The 21,949-nt window shown below is 39.7% G+C and overlaps 1 protein-coding gene across 1 annotated transcript in view; it reads left to right on the forward strand.

Moving 5' to 3' along the window:
• Positions 1 to 298: 298 nt before the first annotated feature.
• The window catches only part of LOC110290665 (schwannomin-interacting protein 1), a 731,603-nt gene continuing 709,952 nt past the window's right edge, over positions 299 to 21,949 (forward strand). Inside the window, exon 1 of the mRNA XM_029475030.1 lies at positions 299 to 489. Coding sequence (XP_029330890.1) covers positions 328 to 489 — 162 coding nt within the window. The 5' untranslated portion in view covers positions 299 to 327. The remainder of the gene's footprint in view (positions 490 to 21,949) is intronic.

Raw genomic sequence — 21,949 nt, forward strand, 5'->3', positions numbered from 1 at the left:
AGGGAACAATCCATTTGAAGTTTGTAAAGGCATCTTGGGAAGCTGGCTGGAGTAGCCTTTTGATATTTTTCCAACAAGAATTTCTGTTAATTTTTTTTTTATTCGCTCCTGAATCCTGAATGGCTGTTTTCCAATGAGCTCAGCTATTACCTGCCCATTTCTGCGTGGCTGAGCAAATGCGCTGGGAAATCCAAGTTTCTCTTCATTTCCATCCACCATCCATCTCCAAATTACAGAGACTTCATTCCTGAGTTGGAGAGGTGCCAGAAGTTTCTCGTCTCCCTGTCTGTGGGCTGCCTTTTTCTTTCTCCTCTTTGAGGCTCTCTGATGCTTAGAGCGAGCTCAACTCAAAGGTTTCCAGCCTCACACTCGCTTCACATTCCCCCCACAGTGACACCGGGCTCTGTGCTTCCGAGGAACACCGTGCGCCAGCCTCTGATTCAGTCTCCTCTCACCTGCAGGTGCTCTAGAAACTTCAAAATGCGACTGGTAACGTATTTGCTTCTCCGGCACGCCACTTCTCTGTGCAATAGATGTGGCTGCTTACCTTTTTTTTTTTTTTTCCTAAAGATCTCTCTTGAATAACATGCATGCAAAAGCCGGTGAAAGGGGGCTTACAGACCAGGGGATTAATTGCAGCTCTTGGTGTGCGTGTGCATGCATGCTTGTTAATAAAGGCATGTGTCTAGAAATACGGGTAATTTATGTGCACATATGTCTGTTCAGGCAGATTTCACTAAGAGTCTTGTTGAAAGCAGTACTTTTTATGCGTAGCCAGGCTTTCTAATCAGATCTGGAAACATCTCACACATCAGCAGCAAGTATAAGAAAAATACATTCTTACACCATGCAGATGGCATATTTTAGATAGCTATTCAAAACCTTTCTTTTTTTTTTTCTTAAAACAAATGAAAGGGGTGTGTGTGTGTGTGTGTGTGTGTGTGTGTGTGTGTATGTGTAGGGGGATGGGGATGGGGGGGGGTTGAAGATTTGCAGAGAAGAGTTACCTGGCTGCTGCAGAGATTTCCACACCATGTCACCTGCCTTCTTAAAAGTCGGCAATCGCTTAGGAAGAGATGTGACTGTGCTCCGGAGTAAGCCCGGGGGACGGTGAGCTGCAGTGTTCAGCAGGGCATCTTAGCTACTCTAGATATTAGTGCTCCGGCGAGAAGTAGACAGAGTGGCTTTGCCGGAGCTGAATCCAGTAATGTATTTTGGTGCTTGTAGGGATAACGTTTATGCTGTACCCAGGATGTGCCTGTGGTTCTTGAACTCCCAGAAAGCTGCATGAGTGTGTGGGCTCCATAAATCACAATACTTATTTTCTAGTGTTGAAAGTTAGATTCTAAAATTAAGAAATTACTTAGCAATTAATAATGCATTCGGCAGCCCTGGTCTCATTGCGGGGAGATTTACATCCTCGGGACTTGCTCCTCTAGTTATAAAGACAAATGATTTAAGGTGCAGGCTTAATTGCTATTTCAAATCCTTAAGCTGGGGAGAGCTTGCACTACTTTATTTAAAAGGCTTGTTTTGAAGAACAAGCATGTGAGTATGTAATTGTAGTGGTGGGCTAATTATGATTGTAATGTGTTGAGTGCCCAAGAGAAACAACTTCTCTTGAGCATCGCTCCCCGAGGTGAAACCAGCTTGCTTCCTTCTCTTTGTCATTTTGCATGGTCTTCTTGCTCTTGGAAACCAGTATTGACTAATTATAAAAACGGGTAGATAAGCAAGTCAGAACCCACAAAGAAAAGCAATTTTCTAAGAAATTAGTCCAAATCCATCCTTACCAGTGAATGTTCAAATGGAGAGTCGGTATGGGTGTTTGAAAGTGGAGACGTCTGAAATAATAGCCAGGTAGTTGAAAAGTCTAGGTTTGTGCTTACACTGTCTGGTAGCTCCTTGTACTTTAAACAAGGTGGTAAATAGCCTCATTATTTTATATTGACTAATCATTATTTTTCTTCATGATATTGACTATAATATAAAAAAGGTATTTATTTTCTTTGAATAAAAAGATATTTATTTTCTTTGAATTGAAGATGATTGAAAAGTTCAGTAACACAAGTTTACATAGTTGTAACAATAAAATAAATATTCCTGAAGTTAGTGTGAATATTACTTTTTTCATAACAGCAGTTTTCAAGTTAATATAGAGGACTACATGTAATATTTAATTACATAAATTTTAATGGTGATTTTTAACCAACCATGTCCACTTAATGGTTATTAAAAGCACTATAGGGAATTTCAATATGGTGAAGTGATTTCTTGAAATAGCACAGAGTATTAGGAACCTTTAAAAACCAGTGTGAGACATTTGATGTTATGCTCATATGTTGCTCTGGACATAACTAGTTTTTATTTTAGGTACTATTTATTCCGGTTCTATAAATACATCTAAGGCTGTGTTCTACATCCTGTAAGAATATTGTCTTTGAGTATAAATATTGTAAATGGTTTCAAATACATAAACCAGGACGGCTGAAGCATCACTAGCAGTATATTGCATGTAGTATAATATGCTAATATATATGTTATTAAGAACTGTAAGAACAATTTTTGCACTCAATCATATTGCAAAAACACTTTTGCCCTACTTCTGAAGTTAGCAGTCTTGTGTGAAGTCAATTTTATGGGAATTAAAGAGGTTTCATTTTTCTGAGCTTTTATGGCACTGTGTGGTAACATGCTAGCATTCAGTGCTATTTAGTAGGAATATCCAATGTACTCAATAGTGAAAAGAAAAGAATGCCACTTCTGCCATTTGTCCCTGATTATGACTTCTCGCTCACTTTTGGAGGCTTGATAGACCAGGTCTTTATTTTTAAAACCTATTTATATGATTCCCACACTTAAGTGGTTATACAAACACTTTCTCCTATGCAATAATGTCCTCATTTGAAGGTTGAGGGTGCTTTACCAAATATTTCAATTTTACGGCTCACGTATGTTAAAAATATAACTTGTCGGCTGACCACACATCTTCAACTGAAGTCACTCATTCTTTAACCACTTACGAAGCACCACACTGGCGCACTGTCTCCTGGTCTAGGACGAAAGGGTGGGGAGGGGAGGCTTTTCTTCTAGGGAGACAGAGAGAAATTTTCTCCATAGCAGCCATGTGTGGAGGCACAAATCCTGCGGCACAGTTTGAGACTTACATTACTTCTCATTTGTTCTACTTGGTTTCAAGACAGCATGGTCTGTAGGTTTGCCAGTAGGGGATGGTTACAGTGGGGACGGGGAGAAACTCCTTACTGGGTTATAAAGGAGAAGAAATGGCCACTTGGGGTGGATAAGAAAGGAAGATGGGGAGAAACAAATGACAGCAGTAGACAAGAAGGTGGGGGATTCTGTGGAGAGGAGCCACAGTGCAGGCCATAGGAGAGGGAACTGAGAAGGAAATTATAAGGATGATTTTAAAATGGTTTTGATTATCTTCATTTGCCTTAACAGGAGGAACAGCTTTCTGAAAGTGTGTGTGTGTGTGTGTGAGAGAGAGAGAGAGAGAGAGAGAGAGAGAGAGAGAGAGAGAGAGGAGAGGAGAGGCAAGTTCTTTAATTACTATTTGTTGAGCATGTTTTTCTGTCTGTCAGATGGGACAGACACTATGCTAAGTATCGTATATTTTATATGCGTGCATTTATTTTATGTGTATGTGTTTGTACCTGAGTGCATACATGTACACTGTGTCTGTGCAAGGTGATCAGAGGTCAGGAAAGGCTATCAGATCCCCTGCAACTGGAGTGACAGGCTGTTGTGAGCCACCACGAGAGTGCTGGGAACTGAACCTGTGTCTTCTGCAAAGGCAACAAATGCTCTTAACTGTTGAGCCCTCTCTTCAGGCCCTGTGCTAAGTACTTTAAATGAATTATTGCACACAGCCTTCGACTACTGTTAATATTCCCATTCTGCAGATGAGACACTGAGAGTAAGAGATCTTGTGTAATTGTATAATGGATAAGTGGGAGAGCTTGGATTTGAACCTGGACTCCAGGGTCAAGTCTTCTGATCATTGCATAGTATGATCATTGGAGTGTTATCATCTCACCTCTAGCTCCTGTTACCAACTGGCATGCCTAGTTGTTTACTGCATGTGCCATTTTGGTCCTCTGGGAAGAAATGAAAAGAGTCTTAGTACATTAAGTGGTTCATAGGACAATAAAGATGAAAGACAAGAAACAAAATTGGGCAGAGAATGGTTTTCCACTATAAAGAATGGGCTTTGTTTAATAACAGATGCATATCAGAATATTCTATATCTAGAGACTCAGTTAATGGCATTTCTTTATAAACCATGTTTTATATGATTATTGGTGCATGTTAATTGGGCATATTAATGAGTCTCAAAGTGACAGTTCTGTACATACAAATTACATGCTTCGATTGTATTCACCCTCCCACGGGTTCTCTCTCATCATTCTTTCCCTCCCTCCTTATCTCTTCCATTCCCTGTCCCTAGTAATCCCTCTACCACTTTCAAGTTGGCTTTCTAAATTCTAGTTATCTCATCTGTGAGAACACAAGACATACTTGCTTTTCTGTATCTGACTTATTTTATTTACCATGATGACCATTGATTACATCCATTTTCCTGCAAACAATGTAGTCTTATTATTTGCTATGGGTAAATAATGTTCCTTTGGGTATCTATCTATCTATCTATCTATCTATCTATCTATCTATCTATCTAATTTTCTTAATCTATTCATCTAGTGATGTGTGTTAGACCAACTCCATAACTTGGCTACTGTGAATAGTGTCACATTAAGCTTTTCCACTATTCAGGTATTTTTATGCAAGCATACTTCATTTCTTTTAGTTATATGCCCAGGAGTGGTATAGCTGGACCATGAGGAACTTTTAATTTTAATTTTGTGAGTATTTCCATAATGTTTCCTATGGTGAATATAGTAACTTATATCCCCACCAACAATGTATAAGAGTTCCATGTTTCCTCCATCTCCATCAGCATTTATTGTTTTTAAATGTAATACTCATTCTGGTTTCAGTTAGATGGAAATTAGTCTTGAGTTGTAATTCCCTAATTCTAAAGATGTTGAACACTTTCTACTTATTTACTGAGTGTTTGTATTTCTTCTTTTGTGAAGTCTCTGCTCAGATTGTTTGTTCATTTATTGATTATTTATACTGTTGTTAGATTTTTATGATTTTTGTATGTTCTGGATTCAAGTCTCTGGTGAAGACCTCCCATTCTGTACACTATCTCTTTTCTTGAATAGTTTGTAGTAATGTGACCATAATATAGAGGACTTTTAGGAGGTCATCTTGATTATAAGCTAGAAGGAATGCAATCTTGACCTAGGTATGAAAAATATGGGAAAGATGAAAAAAAATACAAAGTGTGCCTCCATATGTATGTGTAAGTGTGTGTTTGTATTTGTATGTGTCTAATATTGTGAGATTAATTGAAGTAAGAGATAAGAAGAAAATACTTAAACAGATGTAATAGTTTTCTTTGCTTTGAAGAATTATTTTTTTAATTTGGTGTAGTCCTGTATTTCAATTCTTGATTCTACTAAGTGATCCCTGCTTGCATGTGATATAATTCTGTACATGAAACCCCTCAAAGATTTCAGCAAAAAACCCTTAGAACTGAGAAAAAAAAGTTCTTCAAAGTGGCAGGTTACAAAATCAATATACAGCCTTAGAGATTTGCTAATAATCAAATAATTAACTCACTAGGAAAGAATCAGCAAAGCAATCCAATGTACAGTAGCCTAAAAATGTGCTAAGATAAACCTCATGAAACAGGTGAAAGACTGTGCTGATAAATCTCTAGGACACTAAGGAAAGAGATTGAAGAAGACACTAGAGGATGAGACGTCCCCCCCCCCATGTTCATAGATAGGTGAATTAATTGCAAACTATAGATTTAGTGCAAAGCACATTGTAATATTAATGACATTTTCACAGTACCAGAAAAAATCCTAAATTCATATTTATGTGTAAAAGACCCAAAGATCTCAAGCTATCCAGAGCTAAACAAGCAATACTAGTACCTGACTTCAATACATGTCATATATCCATAGCAACAGAAACATCATAGTATTGCAATCAAAACACACATATATTGAGTAGAATAGTATAGAGAACATGCATGCATGTATGTATCTACAGCCAGCTGATTTTTGATAAAGAAGAGAAACATATCAAAGAAAAGGCATCCTCTTTAACATATAATCCTGAGGAAATATAATATGCATTAGGAGGAAACTAAAAGTAGAGTCCTATCTTTTAACCTTGTGCAAAAGTAAACTCAAAATTGGTCAAAGACTGTAAGGTAAGAGCCAAAATTTGAACCATTCTGAGATACTGGCATGGGCAATGATTTTTTGAACACGTCTTCACTGGATACAGTTCTTACAGCATGATGCCAAGTATTGGAGAGAGATATGAGGGGTGTAACCTTCTTTATGACAATGTGGTATTTCTACAGAGTCTGCCAGATGAACTTAGGGTAAGGTGAGAGAGACACCAAAGTGACAGCACCTTGGTTTCTTAGCGCCAGTGTCTCCTGAAGCTTGGCATTCTAGTGTCTTGCCTGTCTTACCCTAGTTGCCAGACGCTCCAATTCAGCACTTCCCAACTGTCCTAATGCTGTGACTCTTTAATACAGTCCCTCAAATTGTGGTGACCCAACCTTAAAATTATTTTTGCTGCTACATCATATCTGTAATATTGTTACTGTTATGAATCTTAATGTAAATATCTGATATGAAGGATATGTGATATACCACCCCAAAGGGGTTATGACCCCCAGGTTGAGAACCATTGCTCCAATTGCACACGTGTCAGGCACTGTTATTCACCTCCTCAAACTCTGGTTGGTTTTAAGTTTACTGCTACTTAAAGACTTAAGAAAATACTCCATTAAATAAAAGATTAAGTCATGGAATAAAAATTATGGTTTTAGAGACCAATCATTCTGACAAAATATACTTTTCCCTTTTTAAATTCAATTATAAAAATATTTTCTTTGAACCCATAAATATTTAACAGGCAAGTATTAGTAACTCATTATCATTGTATTTTATTTTGTACAATGTTGTCTTGGCACCACATAGACCCAATCCTGACTAGCAAGGCTGGTAAAGGCTAGCCCATCTAATTGAAGGTCCTCGTTCACTCTGTGGGATGATGCAAAGGTCAATGCCATTGACATGAGATGCTGCATCTCCTCATAGAGGAATCTAGATGACTGCATCACACTGCTTAACTAACAAAAGGACAAAGGTAACTGATCTAACATGAACAAGGAAGAAAACAACTACATTTCTTCATATGAAGATTTAGACACTATATAATTGAAAACCCAATAGAGGAGAAGAACAGCAAATCCTAGATACTATATAAACTGTAAGAATGGAAACGACAAGTATGAGTTGCATGAAGATTTGCACTGTAATCTGAGGTGCTCAGAGCAAATATTTAATTGCCCTTAAAACAGAATGACATGGCGGCCAAAACTGCATATTTGCTCAGGCTGCCATGGTTCATTGTACAGAACAGGAAAAGCCTGTTATCAACTTCACATTACTATCATAATGGACAAAAGGAAACCTTTTATGGCAGAGAGTGTCTCTCACTGGTAGAGTACTTGCTACCATATAAGAGGCCTTGGGTTCTACCCAGAGTAGCAGACAATAATCAAAATAAAGAAAGAAAACTTTAGAGAGATAAGACAAACTAACTGTCAAATGTTACTAAATAAGACATGTGCACTGATGTGTGCCTAATAAGCTGTGATAATAATAAGATGCTCTCTAGTTGCTTTGTGAAGAGGATATCATAGATCTTACAGCCTTTCAAAACTACAGCTGCCCAGAAAAAAATATATATATATATAAATACTGCCAGCCACTCTGACTACTAGAGCATGGAGCTTTCAAAGCCAAGCCTCTTTTTGGCTCTTGATTTAGTTATAAGGCATCACTTTTTGTTGTTTTTGTGTGTTTGTTTGCTTGTTTGATTTTTTTCAGCAAAACAAAAAGGAATACAATATGGGAAAAGGAGGAATGCTGGAGGTGGTGAGCGGTGCTTTTCAATTGGAAGTTTAGTTAGACTGTGCTTTATCTACCAACTTTTGGGTAGTGATCTTCACTGGACTCTCTGAGTCTTAGTGGGAGTCCACTGATGCAGGCTCTCTAGACTGCTTCTCATCTTATAGATGAGGCTAGAAATGTGATGTCCACAGAGTGGGGGAATATCAGAATAGATATGATAGAACAGCCTGAGCTCCGAGATGTGCCAGGGGCAGGATGGCGATGAGGAGACTCTCCTTAGATGCTTTTCTTCCTCTTGCTGCTCTCACGTGATGGGAGACACATGGTTGGAAATTATAGACCTGTGCCTGGGTGACACTGCTCTTGCTGAGGCTGCTATTGAATTCTAAGGGCATGTTTCTGTAATGGAGTGGATGTCCCCTCCTTACTGAGCTATACCCTTCTTTTCAGGGTGGAATTATTAATGTTTAGAATGTGAAGATGTTAGATCTGTCAATGTCTGAAGATGTTAAATTTTAGTCATCATTGGATAATTAGAGGTAACGTTTTCCTTGTGTGCACAGAGTCCAATTAGGACTGCTAATATATGCATGAATGTGGAGTCATCCACTGGTGCATGGGCAACCAACCCCCTTCTGGTACATTGGGCTACCCCTTAAAAGGAAAGTTACTCTCCATCCCCCCAGCAGCCATCAGCTGCTAATATTCCCTCAGCAAGGATAGGCTCTCAGTAGCTCCTTTTTAATTGACTTGATCTTCTATAGGCATTGTGTAAGTAACTGCAGTTGCTATGAGTCCATGTGTACAGCAACCATGTTATGTCCAGAAGACAGTGGTTCTTAGCATCCCTACCCAAGGCTAAAGGAACAAAACGACCTTTTACTTAATGGGAAGAAGCAATTTTCCATCATATATTATGGGTGATGACGCACACGTGATTAAGTGAATGGGAGCATGTTGTTGTGTTAGTGTGGTTCTGATGCGGGTGAATACAGTGCTAGAATGCCACTTTAAATGAGTAGGGTGGGAATGCTATCTTCTTCTTTGTGTTTCTGCTGTTCTTGACACAGGCTGTTTTTTCCCCATAAATGTGACTAGCATACCATTAGAAGCACAGAGGTATAATGTACAATGTTTAAAGTGTCTGACTTTGGGCCCAAGCTTTCTAGGTTCAAACTGGGCTCTACCACGTATCTGCTGGGTGGCCCTGGGAGATTAACTTAAGTTTTCTGTGCCTTGTTTTGCTCATCTATAACTATAACAGCACCTTCTCTGCAGCGGTATTGGAAGGAATGGGTGGCTTTATGTGAGCAGCGCCCTTAAACTGTTACTAGCACCCAGTGCCAGCACGGTAACTGTTAATCCCTTTATGAAATTCGGTTCTTTTCCACACTGTTCCTAAGGTGGAAGGCGAAGTGATGTCCACTACACCCGAGGTCAAACATTTACAACTTCTCGTCTTTAATCCAGTGTCCACCGAATCACTGATACCATGTGCTTCAGTTTAGTTCAGCATAGTTTCTTATGCAATCTATGTCTGCATATAGGGTTCTCACTTCTGTGTTCAGGGATGAGCAACAAATGCAACTACCAAGAGAAGGCACTTTGTTGTATCTGTCAAGATTTGAATGCACAGTACTTGGTACTCTGAGACAGGATCTCACTTAACAGTGAAGACTGGTCTGGGACTCATTGTATAGCATAGGCTGGCCTCAAACTAACAGCGATCTTCCTGCTTTGGTCTCTCTTCTGCTGGGATTGCAGTCATGAGCCACCATACCCGGCTTTGTGTCCTTTTGACTTACTGATTTTACTTCTGAGAAGTTCCTTGCAGTGGGTGGGAGAGATGGCTCAATGCTTAGGAACATTTGTTCAACATTCATGAGGACCTCAAGATATACTTTGCATCCTTAGATACTACATACTAGAGCCAGGTATGTTTGAATGTGCCTATAACCCCAGCATTGGAGAGAGGATACAGGCACTTCCCAGGAGCTGGCTGTCCATCCAGACTAGCTAAACAAAAACAAGCTTCCAGTCTAGTGAGAGACTCTCTCACCGAGTAATAATGCAGCGATGAAAAGAAAGATAGGGGAATACATCTATGTCTCGCCTCATTTCCGTGTGCACACGCAGGGACACACACACCCACATGCTTATATACATGCAGCAAATATGTGCACACATACATGAAATGTCCTTTACATACTCACATAATTAAAGGAAGAGGTGGTGAAATTGCCCATGATGCTAAAAATCTATAAATAACCAAATCTCAATCCAGAGAGAAACACTTAAATAACACATAATCCAGCCATGTAATGAGATACTGTGGAGGAAAGTTTAAAATGGTTACAGGCATACATATGGAGGTAAAAACGAAAGTCACAATTTCAGAAGAAGAAAATCCGTTTCAAGAGCAGTCTACAAGAGTGGCATTGGTATTAAAACAGATATTTGGAGTCACTCACCTGTGTAATCATAGAAGACATTCAAAGTCCTTTTAAGTATTCGTCAACAGAAGACTACGTATCACTTTTATAACTTAAGCTAATTTTTAAAATATAGTAAAAAAAATCCCTTGCTTCTCCCAACCGTAAGATATTAGGGTTTTGCTTAGTTTAAGATTAGCCCTCATGCGACTATAATCCTCAGCCTTGTTATACTGTTTTTGAATAAGTGTGCTAGCTCTCACATTGAAGTTAAAACCAAGTGTGTACAAACTCTCTGCCAAAGCTCTAATTTGCTCCTAGGGAACTGAAACCAAAATGAGTAAAGAGATTTCCTAACATCTAACAGGTCACATGTCAAAGGCCTTCTGCACATAGCACAGACCCATTAAATCAAAGGCATTCTAGAGGGGAGATGGGGCCACTGAGCTGATGGCTTTCCTCGGGGCATAATAATGGGAAACCTGGGGAAAGACTACTCGTGGGACTTCTTCACATTAAGGATTCTCCACATCTCTAAAATCTCCACTCAATCTTTTGCAAAATGCTATATAAAAGTTACATTTCCTGAGGGTTTGAGGCAGAAGCAGTTGGTAATCAGACATAATCAAGACTTCTTGACCTTTGTATGTGGGAAGTGCTCCCATGTATGCCATCTCATTTGATACTCACAGATGAGATATTTAGGACTTACAAAGTTCATTTTCTATGTTGGGTTCTGAGTTTTACAGAGGTTTGGAGGTAGCCAGCCAACACGGTGCCTTAGGTGATGTCTTGGGAGTCCTTGCCACCAGCATCCAAGAGCATTGACTTGTAGCAAATCACTTCTGTGACTGGGAAGTAGTTTGGTTTTATCTTCTTAGAATCTTGTTTTCAGGTCTAGGAACACCTGCCAGTGGGCACCTGAACTTTTTCCCCAAAGACAATCTAGAATTATTTAAATATTATTATTTAAACAATTATATTTAGCAGTGGTTCTCAACCTTCCTAGTGCTGTGATGGTTTAATACAGTTCCTTATGTTGTGGTGACCCCTAACCATAAAATTATTCATTGCTACTTCATAATTTTTATTTTACTACTTTTATGAATCAGAATGTAAATACCTAACATGGAGGCTATCTGATATGTGGCCTCCAAAGGGGTTACAACCCAAAGGTTGAGAATCAATGACTTAAAATATCTCTAAAAAGATGCAAGAAGAACTGGCATCTCATTTTGATGCTATATCTTACTACCTACACAATCATGGGCAACTTTTTCCATCATCTATAAAATGAATAATTATAGCTTTAATCTGCCAACATTGTTGTTAAGTGTTTCGGTGAAATATGTTTGGAAGTACTTGACAGATTAAATAGCAGAGTATGGATAAAAAACAGTAATAATAATAATCACTAATATTATAAATCAACCTGAATCTAGGTCAGTAGGCTCTGCTAGAGCCTACTTGGCAATGGCAGGCAGGAGCTACTTCCCAGAGTGGATATAAATCAGGTTGTATCTCAGTGAAGGAAATCATCAGAAAATACAAAGAACCAACCAAGCATAGGAACAACAATTTTTCGATTTTCCCCCATCATCAGTGCAGAACTTAGAGTATTGCTGATGGCCAGATGTCTTGCTTGGATCAATGTATCAGCTGGCTCGATCATGGCCACTGGTAGGATGAGTGGGAAGGAAGAGACACTCGTCCAGGTCTGTTGACCTCAGAGGAGTTACATCCCCCAAGAAAACAGCACTAAGATCTTTTTATCCTCAGTTTGTCTAGAGTCTCATAAGCCACATCATGGGGGGAAATCAGAGAAGTTAGAGATGGGAATTAGTGTGCTGGTCACATTTTGTAAACTTCTGCAATCTTGAGTTATCTAAGAAGAGGGAACTTCCATTGAGAAGATGTCTCCATCAGATTAGTCTATAGGCAAGTGTGTGGAGTGGTTTTTTTTTGGTTTTGTTTTTATTTTTTGTTTTTGTTTTGTTTTGTTTTTGTTGATGTGGAAGGGTCCAGCCCATTGTGGTGGCCCTGGATTGTATTAAAAAGGAGCAAACTGAGCAAGCCATGACTTGCTGCATTCCTCCCCAGTAATCTGCATTCCTCCATGGCACCTGCATCCATTCCTGCTTCCAGTTCCTGCCTACAGTTACCTCAGTGATGATCTGTGAGATGAAAGTGTAAAGCAAACAAATTAACCCTTTCCTCCCAAGCTGGCTTTGGTCAGAATGTTTTATCACAGCAGATATCAGAAAGCAAACTAAAACAATCTATATAATGAATAATGACAAACTCTTGCTCCTGTTTAAACCAAAAGTACTTTTGTTTGTTTTGAGTTTTTAAAAATTACTTTTCTATACAAATGATTCTTGCTTACTACAAAAACAGTAAGACAAGATGTAAAAAAAATAGGATTAGTGCTCATATTTATTTGATTTACAATATTGAAAGTTTTATGAATAAATACATTACATTTAATTAAATTATAATACACTACACATAGTGTATAACCTCTAGAAACTCAACAATATGTCATGTGAATATTCAAATGCCAATAAATACCTTTCTATAATTTTCCTTTCAGTAGTCATATTGTATTTCACTGCGTAGACATTGTGAAACTCTGTTGAATCTTCTAAGGCTGAATTATTAGGTCATTTTCTTCTTGTAATAATATTCTTTAAAAATCACTGTCTGGAGAGATGGCTTGGTGATTAAGAGCACTTGCTGGTCTTCAGAGGACCCAGGACCAGTTCCCAGCATCGGCATTGTATCTTACAGCTGTCCTAACTCCAGTTCCAGGGATCCTGCACCCTCACTTGGCCTCCACAGCCTCTACACACACGTGCACTGCACGTGGGCATTCATACACAAAAGCAAAATGACCATACACATAAAACAACTAATCATTGCATAAGTACTCAATTCTTTCTTCAAAATAAGTCTCAGGAGTTAAAGTTTCTAGGTCAAAGTTTAACTGAATCTTTAAAACTCTTCTAGTTGCATTTTAATCTTATTATGAGGCATGCAAGAAGATTAGTGATTAAATATGGCTTTTGTTTATCATAAAAGCTGAGTACCCTCACAATAGCCTATATATATATATATATTTTTTTTTTTTTTTTGAGACATGGTTTCTCTGTGTAGCCCTGGCTGTCCTGGAACTCACTCTGTAGACCAGATTGGCCTCGAACTCAGAAATCCACCTGGCTCTTCTTCCCAAGTACTGGGATTAAAGGCGTGCACCTCCACTGCTTGGCTTAGCATGTATTTTTTTGTTTTTTGTTTTTTTTTTCTCGAGACAGGGTTTCTCTGTGTAGTTCTGGCTGTCCGGAACTCACTCTGTAGACCAGGCTGGCCTGGAACTCAGAAATCTGCCTGCCTCTACCTCCCAAGTGCTGGGATTAAAGGCGAGCTCCACCACTGCCCGGTTTAGCATGTATCTTTAAGTATGTATGATTCTTGTTAAAACCAAGCCCTAGTTTTGTTTCTATGCTTCAGACACAATATATACATAGTATGTTAATTAATTGTATTCATAAGATTGGTGATAATTATCAGGATATGGTTAACTTTTGATGCAGTATCCCAGACAGTGTGGAAATAACTTGAAGGAAGAGTTCTTACAAGCATGCTTCCCTGAAGTCCATTAATTCCACACACATCCTCTTCCTAAGGTGTGAGAATTAAACAATCAAGGGTGTAGAATCCCTCTGATTGTGGATCCTCACATCAATTTTCCCCAAGGCTGGAAGTCACCCAGCCTGAGCCCTCTGAAACACACCAGGCTTCCTCGGGTAAGTGTTCAGATCTGAAGATTTTCAACAGAAATTACTCTTGGTGACACAAGCCTAACTGTCAAAGTAATTTCTGCTAGAAAGACAGCATCTGAATTAATAGTCTAATAAACTGCCTTAGTGTCGCATCTTACCAAAGGATTAATTAGGGGAGAAGAAACTAACATTTATTCTGTTTCTCACTTGACAGGCCTTTTATTATTGCATGATTGCATTCATTTAATCCTCTGCATCACCCTACAGGGTATGCATTACTGTGGACATTTTACAATACAGGATCTGAGAGTCCTTCAAACAAAGTATCTTGCCCAGGGCTAGCTAGTCAGTGAGGTACCAAGGTGCGCTTTGAACCTAGACCTCCTGTATCTTGTGTCTCTGTTCTTTCTCCTTCCTCACTGTGTGTACAGCAAGCCTGTTTTGTTTTGTTTTCTGGAATATTAATTTACAGCATGAACACACTTTTGGCCAACTAATCTGCAGTTTCCTGTTTAAAATTTCTCTGTTATGAAGACTCAGTGTGTTAGATTTTAAGTTACTATGACCAAACTACCTGAGAGAACAACTTGGGAGAGAAGAGTCATTTGACTTACGGTTTTGAAGGTTTCAGTCCATCGTTGTGAGGAGATTAAAGCAGAGTGGGTTACCTCATGGCATGTCTTTTTGGTTGTTTGATGACCACAAGACTTCAAAGCACAGCATTTTTCTTTTTTTTTTTTGCCTAATGCTATTTTTTTAATTAGGTATTTTCTTCATTTACATTTCCAGTGCTATCCCAAAAGCCCTCCCTACCCCCCCCCACTCTACTACCCACCCACTCCCACTTCTTGGCCCTGGCGTTCCCCTGTACTGAGGCATATGAAGTTTGCATGACCAATGGGCCTCTCTTTCCACTGATGGCTGACTAGGCCATCTTCTGATATATATGCAGCTAGAGACACAAGCTCCGGGGGGTACTGGTTAGTTCATATTGTTGTTCCACCTATAGGGTTGCAGATGCCTTTAGCTCCTTGGGTACTTTTTCTAGCTCCTCCATTGGGGGCCCTGTGATCCATCCAATAGCTGACTGTGAGCATCCACTTCTGTGTTTGCTAGGCCCTGGCATAGTCTCACAGGAGACAACTATAAAATTGACAAAGATAGAGTGTAGCATGGCTCCTTTCTTACATCTGTTAATTTAAAGAATAGTACCAGGATCAATGGGGATAACCTTAGCCAAAATGCCCAACAGTGGGGAGATGGAACCTGAAGAGACCACCTCCAGGAGATGGACAGGGACCTCAGTGGAGAGATGGGGCCACTTACTCTCCTTCAAAAATTTTGACCCAGAATTGTTTCTGTCTAAAAGAAATGCAGGGACAAAAATGGAGCAGAGACTGAAGGAAAGGCCACCCGGTGACCAGCCCAACTTAGTATCCATCCCATGCACGGGGTCACTATTACTAACACTATTAATGATGCTCTGTTGTACTTGCAGACAGGAGCCTAGTATGGCTGGCCTCTGAGAATATTATTATTATATTTACATTACAAATCAGCCGCTGTTCTATCAGTTCTATCAGCCGCTGACTGAGACAGATATAGATGCTTAGAGCCAACCATTAGAGTGAAGTCTGGGACCTGTATGGAAGAGTTAGGGGAAGGATTGAAGAATCTAAAAGGGATGGCAACCCCATAGGAAGAACAATAGTATCAACTAACCTGGACCCCTCAGAGCTCCCAGAGACTAAGCAACCAACCAAAGACCATACATGGACTGTGGCCCCTGGCACATATGTAGCAGAGGACTGCCTTGTCTGTCCTCAAGAGAAAGAATGTGCCTAATTCTGTAGAGACTTGATGTCCAAGGGAAGGGGGATGCTAAGAGAGAGAGTATGAGGTGGGGGTATGAGGGTGGGTGGAGGAGCACCCTCTCGGAGGCAAAGGGGGGGAATAAGGTGAAGAACTTTGGGAGGGGGGACCAGGAAGAAGGTCAACATTTGTAATGTAAATATAATAATAATAATTAATAATAATAATGTTAATAAAGAATAGGACAAAGGTCTCAGTGGACCATCCTTTACATCTCATCACCCAGAATGTGTCATGTCCCTCTACCAAAACCAAATATTGGCACTGGCAATGGTCTAGCTAAGTTTTCCTCCCTTGAGCTGGAGATGGTACATCTTGAAACCAAAGCCAGCTTTGTGGCAGCAAATGGCAACTGAATTCTTCCACACAGCTTTTGGGAGATTTTAAAGATATTTTTATAGTCTGCCCCCCGACCCCGTGGATATATAGGTGTAAACTGAGAAGCATGGCATCGTGTTTTGATTCAGATGTGATTTGTATGATGATCAAATCAGACAATTTGATAGCCCACCTCCATAAATATTTATCTTTTTTCTGTGGTGAAACACCGAGAATTCTCTCTTCTAGCGATATTGAAGTGCATGTTCCACCATGTTAATTATAGACTTCCCACTGTGGAGCAGAACACCAGAACATATTCCTCCTACCCAGCTTTAACTTTGTACCCAAACATTCTGAGCTCTCCTTTTTGTAGTTAATTACATCTACATTCTGAGCTTCTCAGTAGCATAAAAGATTCTACTTCTTTTCTAGAAAGTTTTATTTTTATGTTACCACTTTCTACAAATGAACTTGTCATTTTTTTTCAGTGTGGTCTGTCAAAGCCTTCCCAATTCGATTAGCTTTATCTTTTGGAATCCTGAATTCTCATTCTTTGCCACAATGTTTAATTAATTCTTCTTCACGAATCCTTCCTGATGCATTTTCTTCCAAAAATGTGGGGAAAGTCAGGTGTGATAGGATGTGAGGTGGGACTCAATAGCAACTGTTTTAAAAAGTTTTCATGTTGGTTTTGCTCTTTAAAAAAAGAATACTGTTCTGGTGTGGATCATGAAGAAGCAAAGGAAAAATGAGGAGGAGGAGGAGGAGGAGGAAGAGGAGGAGGAGGAAGAAAAGCAACTGCAGCCACCACTTTTAAGCCTACTTTTTTTATCTCTATTAAGTAACCTAATTATTTCTTCTTTCCATAACTCATTTAACTTTTAATGTTTCAATAAAACACAAAACAATTGAAGAAAAGGGCTATTTACCAATTGTCAACTAAACAATATGTTGATTGGGAGTAAAATTTAGTTACTCTTTATTTTGAGCTGTCATAGAAATTGATATATATACGATTCAGCAGCTATTTCTCAGAGCCTATGGTGCCATAGTGTAATGGACAAGATGCACTGTAGGAAATGCTACATGATTGGTTGAGAAGAGGAAAGGATAAATACATAACACACATCTATAATAAGCTATCACATGAGATATGCCAAAGACATTATTACAATCATTACAATTATTACCATCACAATGATTAATACATTGAGATCTGATTGTCGTCTAGGTTAGCTTTTAATGAGCTTTATATCTAACTTAACTTAGTTCTCAAAAAACCCTCCATAAAATAGTTTTCCTGTGAGCCCCCTTTGGAAGAGGGAAAGCTGGATGGAACAGAGAGGGCTAAGAATATCAGGGGCAAGCTGGGCATGGTGGTGCACTCCTTTAGTCCCAGCACTTGGGAGGCAGAGGCAGGCGGATTTCTAAGACTAAGGCCAGCTTGGTCTACAGAGTGAGTTCCAGGACAGCCAGGGCTACACAGAGAAACCATGTCTCAGAAAAACAAAAACAAACCCCAAACAAACAAAAAATAACACCAGGGGCAAGAAGATCGGGGTGCAGAGAGTTTTGTCTGAGGAGGGGGAACAGCATCATCATGGAGAATACAGAAAAGGTGACCTTCTAATGGGGTTGAGGGGAAAGGCGAAGAAAAAATTTCATGGCGGGAACAATGGCCGATAAAAATCCCTAGGTTGTCTTGTGTGGGTAAGGCACTGTGGGCATCAGTGAGAAGTGATGCTGAGGGGACCTGTCCATTGTCTGGGCTCTGTGTGATGAGCTAAGGATCCCTGTCCTTCCGTGGAAATCTGACCCTCCACTTGCCCACTTATTTTAAAACTCTCACAATGAATTGGAAACTCACATGTAAAATACAACATTAAGAATGATTTGGGAGAACAGTGAAAAACATCAAGAGCTAAGGCTAAAAAGTGAAGAATTGGTGCTGAAAAAGCACAGTCCACAAAAAGAACAAAATTAGTAAGCAGGGTTCATCAACACTTATCCTGTGAAAGACTGGAAGAAACAGCAAGCTGCAGGCTGGGATACAGTGTGAGTTATCACATATCTAGCAAAGAATGTGTTTCTAGAATATATTTAAAATCTTAGAAACCTAGAAGTAAATAATATACAACTCAAATAATCCAACTGGAAATGGAAAAAAAATTACAAAAACAAGCCTTTCACTGAAGAGGTTATAGAGATTATAAACAAGTGTGAGAAAACGTGGCACGCCCATGAGTTACTGGTGCAAATGTAAATTAAAATGAAAGAGAGATGTCACTATATGTTGATCAAAACAGTTATTATAAGAAGTAATGATAACAGGAGGAGGTGCGTAGACACTGAACCACTCACACGTTTCTGGTGGAGGTGCCTTAAGGAATAGCCAATTAGGTCAATTTAACCAAACATGTGCTGACATTCACCATAGCATTGGCTTTGTTACATATTTATCCCACAGAAACAGAAAAGCAAATGGCCATGTCATCTTTCTTGATAACGAACACAACCTGAATGCTACTTGAATAACCTGTTTGTGCTCCACCAGATCACGGAGCTCTTTTTAGCAGTGAGAAGCCCACACTCATTGGTAATCATGATTATGACTATCTCTAGGGAACCATTGTAAGTTTTTAAAAAGGAAGTATCAAAACTCTATTTTGTGACTCCATTCTTATAAGTATCATGGTGTGACAAAATTATAGAAATGATGAATGAATAAGTAAGTGGCTGACAAGAGTTAGGGATGGTCGTCAGGAGGAAGAGGATGCCATGAAATGGTAGTATGAGGGATTCCTGTAATGAACACTTTCTGCATCTCGGCTGTGACAGTAACTATATGAACCTATACACATGGTAAAATCACACAGAACTCAATAATACAGTGCCTGAAGAAATCTGGCTGAGGTAGGAGGGTTGTATCAATGTTAGATTCCTGCTTATGATCTCACACTATTGTTAGACAAAACAACTCAGTGGACAGTATACAGTATCTCATGTTATTTTTTTACAATTGTGTGTGAACCTTCAGTTATCCAAAAAATGTTTAAATTAATTTATTTTTACACTCTATATTTTATTTCCCCTGACCCCCGATCTGCCCTCTGACTGTTCCACATCCCATACCTCCTCCCCTGTCTTCATGTGGATGTCTCCAACCCCCACTCCATCTGACCTCCAGACTCCCTGGGGCCTCCAGTCTCTTGAGGGTTAGGTGCATTATCTCTGAATGAACACAGACTGGGGAGTCCTCTACTGTATGTGTGTTGGGGCTTCATATCAACTGGTGTATGCTGTCTGTTTGGGGGTCAAGTGTTTGAGAGATCTCGGGGGTCCAGATTAATTGAGACTGCTAGTCCTCCTACAGGATTGCCCTTCTCCTCAGCTTCTTTCAACCTTCCCTAATTCAACAACAGGGGTCTGTCCATTGATTGGGTGCAAATATCTGCATCTGACTCTTTCAGCCCCTTGTTGGGTCTTGCAGAGGGCAGACATGATAGGTCCCTTTTTGAGTGCTCCATAGTATCAGTAATAGTCAGGCCTTGGGACCTCCCCTTAAACTGGATCCCACTTTGGGCCTGTCTCTGGACCTTCTTTCCCTCAGGCTTCTCTCCATTGCCATCCCTGTAATTCTTTCAGACAGGAACAATTATGAGTCAGAGATGTGACTGTGGGATGGCAACCCCATCCCTCACTTGATGTCCTGTCTTCCTGCTGGAGGTGGGCTCTATAAGTTCCCTCTCCCTACTGTTGGATATTTCATCGAAGTTCCTTCCCTTTGATTCATTAGAGTCTCTCACCTTGCAGGTCTCTGGTGCATTCTGGAGGGTCCCCCCAACCTCCTATTTCTCTGAGTTTGCCTGTTTCCATTCTTTCTGCTTGCCCTCAGGGCTTCAGTCCTTTTCCCTCACCCAATACCTGATCAGGCTCCCTTACCCTCCCCACCCCCTCCCCCATCTACTTTCCCTCACAGGTCCCTCCCTCACTCCCCACTTGTGATTGCTTTCTTCTCTCTCCCATGTGTTACTGAGGCATCCTCACTTGGACCCTTCAGTTTGTTGATCTTTTTAAGTTCTGTGGACTGTATCTTGGGTATTCTGTACCTTTTTTTTGGGGGGGGGTAATATCTACTTATTAGTGACTACGTACCATGCATGTCCTTTTGGGTCTGAGTTACCTCATTCAGGATGATATTTTCTAGTTCCATTCATTTGCCTGAAAAACTCAGGATGCCTTCATTCTTAATAGCTGAGTAGTATTCCATTGTGTAAATGAACCACATTTTCTGTATCCATTCTTCTGTGGTGGGAAATCTAGGTTGTTTCTAGCTTCTGACTATCACAAATAAGGCCACTATGAACATAGTTGAACACGGTCCCCTGTGGCATGTTGAGGCATCTTTTGAGTATTATCCAGAAATTTAAAAAAGTTTTAAAAGCTGAAGGGAATAAAGAAGGAGATCCTAGAGAGATATGGGAAATGCAGTTTGAATGTGTTTGATTCTGAGAAGCTAGAATAGTCTAGTAGAGTGTTTCTAGGATGTAAGAGGAGATGCTGAGATGAGAAATAGTGAAGAATCAGCAAGCTATTCCCATAGAAATGGTTAGGTAAGTCTTTTGTAAGCTTGTCTAGGGAGGCTAAAGTCATTCCATTAACAACAGCATGGATGCATCATATCATTGACTGTTGGAATGACAGCAGATATGAGATCTCTTTAGCGTGGTTTGCATTCTATCTTATAACACTCTTCAATGCCATTGCCATTATTGAATATGTTTTATAGGTGAGGAAATAAATACTGGAAAGATTAAATAAATTTGCTACACAGTTGGCAATCAGAGGAGCTGGCCTAGGGTCTCCAGATGTTACCTTGCCTCCAGCACTAGAGGAGCCAGGGTGAGAGCACACAAGGTGTGTGCTTCAATTCATTCACTTAAAGTTTTTGAAGATAAAGAGAAATTCATGAAAATAAGTTACTCCCAAAGTAGGCCTGATTTCTGTAGGGTAAGATTTAATGACATTTAATTCTTGCCTGTTAACTCGGGGTTTTCGATTCCTACTAGTAACTTGTTTTCCAGAGGAATGCATAGATTCCATGGTCAAAGTGTTGTAGGAAGGAGGTTTGCTTCTCATAAGTGTGCTGCTTACATAATTGGTGGTTGAGGCTAGTCTATAATCCACCATTTAGAGAATCAATAGCAAAGGAGGGTAGTTAGATTTGCTTGGGGTTGGGAACCAGAAGGCATGTTACAAGGGTGCCATATTGGAGGATCTAGGAAGAGAGAAATGGTTGGAGTAAATGAAGGTCAGCTTTGAGTAAATGACACGAAATGATTCTGGAGCTAAGCTTTCAGTGACCTCCCTTCCTGTGGGGCAATTTATAAAATTTATCAATTCATCAGTAATTTCTATAAGATGTAATACTCCTGGAAGACATCACTGATTTTAAGTGTGTACAGGAAAATGCCAGGAAGACCGTTTTACTCTGCTTAGGCTCCAAGAT

Source organism: Mus caroli, chromosome 3, assembly GCF_900094665.2.
Source record: "Mus caroli chromosome 3, CAROLI_EIJ_v1.1, whole genome shotgun sequence".
Lineage (NCBI taxonomy): Eukaryota > Metazoa > Chordata > Mammalia > Rodentia > Muridae > Mus > Mus caroli.